Source organism: Solanum tuberosum, unplaced genomic scaffold (assembly GCF_000226075.1).
Source record: "Solanum tuberosum cultivar DM 1-3 516 R44 unplaced genomic scaffold, SolTub_3.0 scf00048, whole genome shotgun sequence".
NCBI lineage: Eukaryota > Viridiplantae > Streptophyta > Magnoliopsida > Solanales > Solanaceae > Solanum > Solanum tuberosum.
The window spans coordinates 219,050-230,393 of record NW_006238976.1 but is presented as its reverse complement, the minus strand read 5'-3'; the positions used below and the strand labels follow the sequence as shown (position 1 = coordinate 230,393).

The 11,344-nt window shown below is 29.7% G+C and overlaps 1 protein-coding gene across 1 annotated transcript; it reads left to right on the top strand.

Moving 5' to 3' along the window:
* The first annotated feature begins 8,402 nt into the window (after positions 1-8,402).
* On the top strand, positions 8,403-9,950 carry LOC102588761 (transcription factor MYC2-like). The gene has a single exon (XM_015307112.1). The coding sequence runs from the start codon at positions 8,452-8,454 to the stop codon at positions 9,745-9,747; it is 1,296 nt and encodes a 431-aa protein (XP_015162598.1). The 5' UTR covers positions 8,403-8,451; the 3' UTR covers positions 9,748-9,950.
* Positions 9,951-11,344: the final 1,394 nt, after the last annotated feature.

The window sequence follows — 11,344 nt, the reverse complement described above, 5'->3', positions numbered from 1 at the left end:
TATTACAATAACTCACAAAAGAAAAGAAAGTGAAGTAATAACAAAATAAGTTAATGGTAATAACAATAACAAAAGATGTTTCTAGAACTATTTAATTTTCTTGATATCATTCTTGGTAGATTTTTGTTAGCGTAAAATTAAATTTTTACCCTTGATCATAACATAATTCACTTAATATATAAAAAGATGTTTCTAGAATTATTTATTATCTTTCTTAATAGATTTTTGTTAGAGTGAAATTACATTTTTACCCTTGGTCGTCCTACCACTTCACTCTTCTATCCTCGAGAAGCCCAATTGGACATTGATTCGACGCCCAAACTTTCTTTCGAGTTTTGCTTACCAAAATGTAAACATAAAAAAACTTTATGATTATTGTGTAATACATAAAGTGATAAAATCAATTCACTGACACCGGAAGGATGACATCTTTTTTAGATAAATAGAGGTTGTATCTATCATCTCCTATCTTTCTCTCGATAGGAGGGGTTGTTTTTTCGATTAATTATTAGAGATGACAAATAGACTATAAATTAAGAAAGTTGAAAACGAAATGATGGAGTTGTCATCATAAGCACATTACTTCATTAAAAACATGCAATCTTTGATTACGATTGGAGTCATCAAGATAACATATTTTTCCTAGTTTTGTTTTCAGTACTTTATATTTTATGTTAACATATTTTATTAGACTCATTGAAGCAGCTTCCGATCAACTTGTCTGTTTAAACGGGGAGCAACGCTCAATTGAACTTGACAGCGGCTCAGGCATTTTTTATACCTGCAAAAAATATTAGGGATACAAAATATTTGACAAAATGTTCTACAAGACATTTTCCCCTCAGTAGTGCCTTCAACATTTGCTACAAAAATCACTATGAAAAATAATGCTACTACAATCTTTGTCAAATTCATTGTTCACTACAATTTTTTTTTTTTATCTAATTTGTATCTGGGAGATGCTAGATGAAAGCAAAGTACAGCTATTTAAAACAAAAACAAATTAAAATTTAGTCAACTTAGCAATTAATGAAAATCAATTTACACTCCAAGGAAATAAATACAGTCCAATCTGAAGTCTGTACAATTGATAATTGAGTTTAATTATGATATTATGAAATCAAATTATGTCAAACATACACAAATAAAAGTTGGGGTGATCTACAACTTTTGAAAGGCAATGATATAATTAGTTTTGAATTTCTTGAAGTTAATTAATTTACAATAATTGTTTTTTTGGGTACATATTACTTTTGTATTTCAATTTATAAACAAACTTTGAATCCATCTGACTGGCTCAAAATCCTTAGGCCCAACTAAAGCCCCTGGATTATATGCCGTGTCATTGCAATATTGGGCTTACTGAACTTGTAAATAGGAGTGAAAAAAATGGAAACTTTACTTATTGAGCAACTTTCACATATAACAAACACAAAAATCATATTTGTATGTTATAGCTATAGTTTGCATAATTGCGCTCAATAGCAAACATAAATATGTATATTTTGCTATACATATACAAAAGAAAGCAGTTGTATATAATCTGTTTCTGTTTTCGGATTACATATACAAAAGATCAATTGTATACTTTGTGTTTGTATAAAGCGAGAAAGAGAGAAAGACAAAAGAGAACTGGGCAGGGGAATATTTGTATTGTATAATTATAAGTGTATAGGACGAAGATATATGTATTTGCATGTGTATATACAATTTTCTCTCGCTTTATACAAACAGAAATGCAATTTATACATTTTTGTTTGTATAAGCGAGAGAGGCGAGGGAGAGACTGGCGAGCGAGATTTGGGAGAGTGACGAGCGAGATCTGGGAGAGGAGAGAGAGAATATATGTATATATACAATTTTCTCTAGCTTTATAGAAACACAAACGCATTTTATACATTTGCGTTTGTATAAAAAGCGAGAGAGGCGAGGGAGAGAATGAGAGTGGCGAGCGAGATTCACCAGGAGAGAGGGGAAATAGTAACAGTTTGCTATGAGGTACAATTAAATCAAACTATGTTTATAATATTTAATTTGAATTAATAGTTTGCTATTATATACAATTTTCCCTTACTTATTTAAGTAGATGAATTTTCATAAATAGTTATTGTTTGAACTATAATTATGAATAGTAACTATAATTTTTATAATTACAATTCATAGCAACAAATTGATAGAGGTGAGGAGATAGATGAGAGATGTGAGTGAGTGACATACAATGTATTTGGCTTGAAACTAGGCTACACAATGTAAATATTTAAAGTCTCATTGCATATGGCAATTCAAGAATATAATTTCGTGGTTTGTGAAATCTTTTTAGCCTATGAAAATATGATATGTCCAATCCATTTGCGTTTGAGTGGGTGATATTGAGGAAAGGTGGGATCATTGCTATCTTAAAAATTCTAAATTCGCCCTATGTATGTTACTCTCCGTACGTCAATCTTAAATCTTAATGATGTCACATATTATATGTCTAATTAACTTAGCAGCCTATTTGATGTAGATAAATGTCTAGTCATTCTAGAAGCCTATAAGCAGAGCCTAAGGGAATACTAGGTAACTGGAAATTAAACACGTTTAATAAATAAAAATAAAAAGAAAACTAAGCTGCCCACATGTAAAATATGTCTAAGCCTTAGCTTGGCCCACTTAATTGTATGTGTTCCCATATGTATAAGTCGCTAGGGCCACACTGTACTATGTGAATCTTTTCATATATACGTACCGCTCGTTTAGTTCGGGAACAATTTATTTTGAGATTATTTAAGAATTAGTTATAGTAGGAATATTATTTCATATCCAATTTGTTATAAAAATGATAGCATAATAACATGATAACTAATTCCAATTAGATGAATTATTCTGTGATTTATTCAACTAAATATGACATAAACTCATTCTAAATTTAATTATCTATTACCACTTGTATTAAACGAGCCTTTATGTGTTTCCCTGAATTCGAAGACCTGTAACTTATTATGGCAAAGTTATTTAGTTGTGCGATTAATTGATAAAGACTTTAATAAAAAATAGTTTTTAGTGATAATAAATATACACATTAATAAAAAATACTAAATTTTTTACTTAACATTAGTTAATTGTTATTAGATTCAATGACTCTATAAACTTTAACAATGTTTATAAAAATGTTAAAATGTGATTATGCAGATAATAGCCAAATCAAAACTGGTCGTTCTGGTTGAAAAGATTATTACTGTCAAGCTCATAATATTGTTGCTTTGGCCCATCAAATATTACCAAATTATTCATTGTATTACATCATTCATTATCCAGCTTAAAAATATGATATCACATGAATTTATAAAATAAAACTTTTCTTATTATAAAATTCTCATAAAGATATCATGTGCCCATTTTGAGAAGCCTACCTATTAATCTCTCTTTTGATCGGGCTTTATTTAGCTTGTTCTCTATCATAAGCGTCACATTCATCTTCAGAGAAATGATGGGATCAAATCTCATCTTAAGACACTACAAATACTGAAACTGGGATAGTAATTGAGATACACATATCCATCACATCATCACGCATGCAACTAAACCTAAAAGCTTTATGTCGTTCAGATTTTCGAAACTTGATTTACTTGTTCTTATCCACTAATCAACTAATAATTAATTTTTTAAATTATCTAAATCACAAAAAACATGGTGTAATCAATAAAATTTTATTAGATTTAAATTCATAAATACTTTGAAGTTTGGACTAAATTAAATTCCAAAATATATTAGTTCAATAAATTAGGAATGAGCTAATATAATTGAACTGATTATTTAAGTCTAATCTAATTTGAGTGGTCTAGCCCTTTGATTTGAGTTTTGAATGATGAGTCCAATTGGTTTAGTTCAAAATGTTATTTTATGGTAGATGCTCAAATTCGTGTCATGTATCAAATGACGTGAAATACCTAGTAAAGTAAGAGGACTAATAAAAAATCTATCAAAATGTGTCATGTGTACAAATATAACAAATAACTAGTTGTCATAATATATCTCTTTATTACCAAAAGAAAAAACTGTTATATGACCAAACTCATCGAATTTCATTTTAATTATATTACGTACTATTCAACTATCTAATGTATTGCCACTACATATCAAGTAGTTTGGTCCCCAAAACGACTTTCTATTTTGGGATGATTCAAAATACGTACATGTTATCACAATAATATGCACCCTTTGTAAAAAATGCATTTCACTTTTTTTCTTTTTCCATGATAATTATGTTTATATTGATAGTACTATAGATAAATTACTATGACATGGTCTCAGTAAGTGGTATTGGACAATATTTACTTGTTGAGCTGATTTTTAGGATGAGTTAGATCTAAAATTTATTTTGTTATGATATTAGAATTAGACTAATCATCTAAATTCATTGTTTACCTCTTTACAAGTTATGTTTTCAAATGTTCATTTTGATATTGCATAGGGAAGATGAACAAAAGAAAGTACTGTTGAGCCTCAGCTCACATCAACAAGATGTTAGTAATATTTTGATTTTTATATGTTCATGAACAATCTTTATTAAACAAATTACAATAGCTTTTGAGGTAAATCAGGCAAAATTTTCATTTCTCATCATTCACTACGTCACCATTTAACCAGGATTTGGTGCTGTATTAATTTGAATAAAATTTTCATATATAGATTATAAATAGCAGGGGACATCACATCATGTGTAAATGACAAATTCCTATTAAACAACACGCGTGCCCTAAACAAAATCAAAAAGCATTTTGACCACATAATGGGTATCACATGAGTCCATCAAATTGATATCTGATAAAAAATATCAATATATACTAAATCAAGTTTTATAAATATTAAATTCTAAAATACATAATTTTACAAGTGAGACCTCTTCAAAAAAAAAAAAAAACGTATATTTTGAAAATCTAAAAAAAAAATACTAGCAAGTTCCTAATTTTAAAATAATTCCTTGCAAAATAAAGAGTTAATGCAGTAATTAAATCGATTAGATTACGAATTTTAGATCCGTCTATTACTAATTTATATATTTGAATGGTTGCCGTGACTCACATCAGTGAACATCCCCATGTGATACTGAAGACTTTTAGGTTTAACGTTGTGTATCATATTCAAAGTTTGTCTACTTCTTCAACAAGTTGTTTTTCTGAAAATTGAAAATTGTACTCAGAGAGCTCATTTAAATTGATTGATATTTTGAAATTAATGACTTCTTTACAACTGGTAATTTTTTTAATTACAATTTGTACTTATTATAAAAGTCAATTAAGTTAATCGGAACAAACAAGATTGGACTGGAAAGGTTTGATGTAGTCATTAATTAGTCATTAGCGTTAATTTAAGGGATAAGGGTCTGAAAAATATCCCAACTTTGGTCGGATTTGCTGTTGCGATACTAAACTTTCATGAGGACCTATTACCTCCCTAGACTATTTAATACCGTAGTTTAAACATATATATTTGCCCACGTGGACATAAAAAATAATGCAAAATTATAAATAGTAATGTGTCCACGTGGGCACATTTATACCTTTAAAATACACTATTAAATAGTTCAGGGAGTAAAAAATACGGTATTAAATAGTCTATGGAGGTAATAGATCCTTATGAAAGTTTAGTATCGCAACAGCAAATCCGACCAAAGTTGAAGTATTTTTCAGACCCTTATCCCTTAATTTAATAGTAGTGCAATAGAAGAAACAAGTTTGGTACTCCTTCCGTCCCTATTTAGTTGTCCATATTTCCTCTTTTAGTTGTCCCTATTTAGTTGTCCATTTTGACAAATCAAGAAAGCACAACAAATTTTTTCCTATTATATCATTATTTAAATATAATTGTCATAAATAAAGTAAATAAACTTATGAACTTCCCAACACTGATTAGTTATCTTGAGTTAATTTATTTTGGAATTGTAAATTGTACTATAAGGATAAACTTGTAACTTCACTGTGCTAATCATTGTTGTCTTAATTTGTGTGCCATTTCTAAAGAGGACACCTAAATAGGGACGGAGGGAGTACTAGACAAATGTATTAAATGCACAATAAGTTGATGGAAATCAAAGAATTGAGAAGTTGTACATGCGTAGCCATTTCCTTCACTTCTTAATTAATTAAATTTTTTTAAAAAAGTATAAGGATATCATCATTAATTTCATTTATTACGATTTTTCAAAGAGATGCAAACGTGCAACAAAGGGGTTGAAAAATTTTATCGCCAAATTTTTTATTTATATGACTAAACCACTAATTATTTTATTTTTTTTTCAGATCCATACTATTAGAGAAGTTGACTTCGACAAAATCGCTAAAGATATATATTTATTTTATTTTTAAAAAAAAGTCCTTCAATTTAATGGTCATGATTTCCATGTGATTATGCCTGATAAATGCAAGTTGACAAATACAGAAAAATGGAGTCTATTGGATTATTTAAGATATTTACGCTCAGAAAAATGATAATGCTATTTTATTTTTGTTCATGTAGTTGACATGAAACACAAAATTATTTTGTTTTTTCCTCTGTTGTAGTTGAGAGGTTCGTTGCATTAGTAATTAATTTGGTATATATGATAAAATCTTAATGGGTTTTTCATTTATCAGTGAAGCCTTGAAGGACATGTTAATCTAAACTAATTAATGTATGATTGTATAATTACGAGAATTTACAATTTTTTTGTACACAGATGAACCAGAAAACTTTAATAAATCAAGATTGAGATTATAATTGTATTGGTCAGTGGTAATTATCATGGTATACTAGAGCAACTTTCTATATCATAATTTAACTCTAATTTATTCCATGTAGAAGATAGCTCAGAAAAGTTTTATATTAATCATTTACATTATGTAGACTTATATAGGAGTAACTAGAATAAATAAGTAATTAATAAAATTGTTGTATTCATCTTAATATGCCTTTAAGAATGCTTCATATTTATACCAAGTCAATAAATGCATGATATGTTTTGTATATAGCCTATGAGCACTTAACATAGTTGATTAATTAATAAGAAAAATTGTATGAAATAGCAAACTATTAATTCAAATTAAATGTTATAGCCATAGTTTATTTTATTTGTAATTCGCAGCAAACATCCCATTTTTTTGTCATCTAATTCGGTATACAATTAACCATTTTTGGTATACAATTAGTCATTTTATACATTTCGATATAAAATGCATTTGTGTTTGTATAAAGCGAGAGAAAAGTGTATATACAAATACAAATACATATATTTTCGTCCTATACACTTATAATTATACAAATATAGATCTTATTATACAAATTATAATGTATAAATGAATTTATACAAAATTGAACAATTTGTATAAAATTGGATGTATCTAGCGAATTATACAAATTAAAGCGCAATTATGCAAACTATAGTTATAACATACAAATATGATTTTTATGTTTGTTATATGTGAAAGTTGCTCTAATTAATAACATGTAACGTCACTTTATTAAATCACTTATCTAAATAAGCACACGATAATATTTATCTTTATTTGAATTAAGTGAAAGGATTTTATTTCTAAGAATTACGAATAAAAAGACAAATTCTTTCTACCCTGGAAATCTCCAAATTAAATCTCAAAAATGGTGAGAGGTTCGTTGCATTGTTTGTATGATGTCGTTCTCATAAAAAACACGTTACGTTCATTTGAAACTACGGCACGTTAAACAAATTTCCTAAATTTGCAGACAGACAACATTTGACAAGACTATTGATTGTCTATTTGGTACGATATATAGTAGAGGTTCTGCAGCCTTACTTTATATAACAGTTGGGGCCATGCATTAAATATTCAAGATATATATGGGTTCTAAATAGTTATAGAATTTACAAGTTTTTAATAATTAAACAGTTGGGTTGAATTAATTGAGAGGATTAAAATGGCTGGCGTGTCATTAATCCATCTAAAAGTTACTTTAACTGAGATGAACTGAATTAATTAATATGGCTAAAACCCAACGATTAATACATAATTTTAATTTATTTGATTATCTCATAATTATTTTACATATGACTATATAAAAGTAAACTTGTCATTCCAGTCCAAATAAAGAAAAAATAAATAAATGTCATTATAGTGTCTTTAGAAAGCGTAGGATATTTCAATCTTATATTTGGAATCAATGAATGAGAACAAATTGAGATGGTCATTGAACCGTCCATTCATTGAGTCCACCATGGATATGTAATATGAACTCAATCATTTCACATAATTTCTTTCTTTACCTCTCTATAAGTTAGGTCAATCCTACGTACGTTGTTTGTTAAACTTGAACTCTATAAATTACAACACGTGAAAAATGACACCACACATTTTAGATCTTATATAAAAAGTCTCAATATTTTATATTAGTATATGACATATTGCACTTCCACACAAAAAAAGTAGAAGAAAAATCATCTCTGGAAATTCAATAATAATGCAAGACTTTATCTCTTCTTCTTCAACTTCACTACTTAATACACTTCAAAAACGCCTTCATTATATAATCCACAATCGTCAAGAATGGTGGGTTTATGCCATCTTTTGGCAAGCGTCGAAAGACACAAATGGCCGTCTTATTTTCTCGTGGGGGGACGGCCATTTCCGCGACACTAACGATTTAGCGCTGACCAAAGTCCATATCGCTAACGCAGACAGTAACGTTAGCGATATGGAGATGTTTTATGCGGTGTCAGCGCCAAATTGTTTTGTGTCCGAGGACGACCTCATCGTCCATGCTTATAATTCTGGCTCCTATGTTTGGCTGAATAATTATTACGAATTGCAACTTTATAACTATGATAGAGCTAAAGAAGCTCACTTGCATGGAATTCGGACTCTGGTTTGTATTTCTACTCCTCATGGTGTTGTTGAATTGGGTTCCTCTCAAGTTATCCCAGAAAATTTGGAATTAGTCCAATTAATAAAGTCCTTATTTGGATTAAGTAATAATAATAATAATAGTCCGTCACAAGGTGTTTCAAGTTTTAATTTTGTTCCTTTAGGAGATCATATTCTTCAGAGAGAAATGAATACGAAGGAAATAATTATGGGTAACAAATCGTCTGATTCAGGAAATTCGGATTATGATAATGAGTCCTCGGCTATCAATAAGGATGCTAATTCACCTAAAAAACGAGGAAGAAAATCCAGTTCCAGCACAATAGAGCGAGCAACCGCGAAAAATCACGTTGAAGCAGAGAGACAGAGACGGGAAAAGCTGAATCATCGGTTCTATGCTCTAAGGAGCGTTGTCCCTAACGTGTCTAAAATGGACAAAGCTTCTTTGTTAGCTGATGCGGTTACTTATATTAATGAGCTCAAAGCCAAAGTGGAAGAATTCAAGGGTAAAGTTGAAGAATTAGAGTCCAGTAAAATTATTCAGAAAAACAGAAATTATTCCTTTACGGAGATGTATAGCGCATCTTCTGCAGTAGTTGATCGTACGAATAATATAATTAATTCATCGTTCGCAGCGTATGGAATGGAAGTGGAGGTCAAGATTATTGGAGTAGAAGCTATGATTCGGGTGCGTTCACCCAATGTGAACTATCCATGTGCCAGATTGATGAACGTGTTGCGAGAGTTGGAGTTTCAAATTCACCATGCAAGTGTTTCAAGTGTCAAGGAGATGATGCAACAAGATGTTGTCATTAAGATTCCTCATAATGTCACTAATGACGAAGCCATCAAATCTGTTATCCTCACAAAGTTGAGTCTTGCTTACATTTGATACTTACTACTCAGCTAGTATAGTATTAGTATGAGTAAGTTTAATTTCATTGTCATATCAAGTATGAAGGACATCGTACGTGTTCTTTGTAAATCTTATCGATCATGTGCATGTTGTATCAAATATAATCTACTACTACTTAATTTGGTTTTTTTCTTGTAAAATGAACAAGTTCTGACTAATTAAGATTCAGTACTCTGAAAGAGTTGTTAGTTTTCTTACTTCTTCTTTAGTTTTCGATGTTTATTTAGATCAAACATCCCTTAGCTTGTACGTTTTAGACTTCAAGAAGCCAGTTGACAAACCTTTGCAAAGTTTATATCAATATATATATTTACATGATGTTGTGCTGTTTCTTCCTCTTTTTTTTATCAGTACTACTCCCTCAGTGCATTTCAATTTTTTTTTTTCACGTTACGCTTTTCAAATTCTGTACTGTACTTAGAGATTACACTAAACTAACCACCCAATGATCATTTCATGAAATATTGTTGAACTAGTTCTTGGACCAGATCTAGCTAGTACTTGTATTTATATATATAATATATGTTTTTGTACATTTTTTTTGTTTGTCAAAATGGCATCTAAAAGATCCAGTTCCATAGCCATTTTATTGCTCCTCTTCCTTATAAGCTTCTCTGTAGTAGATTCATGGAATAGAATTCGTGCACATCGCCCTGTAAAACCTTAAATTCTTACTTCCATGGAACAATCTATAATGGTGAATGTCAAAAAGGCAACATCAGCCGTAGACCGTAGTGGGAGCTCCAGCTAGCAGGGGAAATTGTGCAACATTGGCTGGTCAAAATTAATATATATTCTGGAGATTTAGTTGTATTTGATGATCCAATTACTTTGGATAATTAATAATATTCATTTAAATCCAGTTGGAAAGGCAAAAGGTCTATAAGCATTATATATTTCTAATCATAAATTTAGTTGAATGATTTTATTAATATAAAAGTTTTAATTAAGTGATTTTATTGATATAAAGGTCTAAATTAAGTGATTTTATTGATATAAAACAAACTTTAATAATTTTACTAGATAAGTTGTCTAAATTGAGTGACCTTTTGAGATATTGACTCTAAAATGTTGGTCAAAATTCATATAATTTGACTTGAAAAACTAAACGTGACAATTTTTTTGGGATAAAGGGAATAACAATTTAGAATAGGAAGGAAGAACGTGATTTTACTTCAATGTATTTTTACAAAAATAAGATTTGGATCTGGTGCAGCGGGAAAATCCATCCCTTTAGCCCTTGAGGTCCATTTTTGGAGAACACAAACCCAACATCTTTAGTCTTTACTAGTCCACTAAAATATATTAGTACTATAATATATAAAACCGAAAAAGGTCAAAAATATTCCTGAATTATGTGAAATAGACCACTTATACTATTTATTATATTTTGGGATTAAAAATACCCTGCAGTTATCTCAAAAAACCACAAATACCCTCAAGAGTTAACTACCGAAAATTTTAGTGACACGGCAAGCCACATGGGACTAATCCCTCTACCTAAGTGTTTCCAACTAGGATTTACTACGAAAGAATCTAGACCTTTTGCGGCGACAAAAGTCGCCACAAAATC

Excerpts from the sequence above, each read along its gene's own strand:
- LOC102588761 (XM_015307112.1), top strand. The coding sequence starts at position 8,452 with ATGCAAGACTTTATCTCTTCTTCTTCAACTTCACTACTTAATACACTT.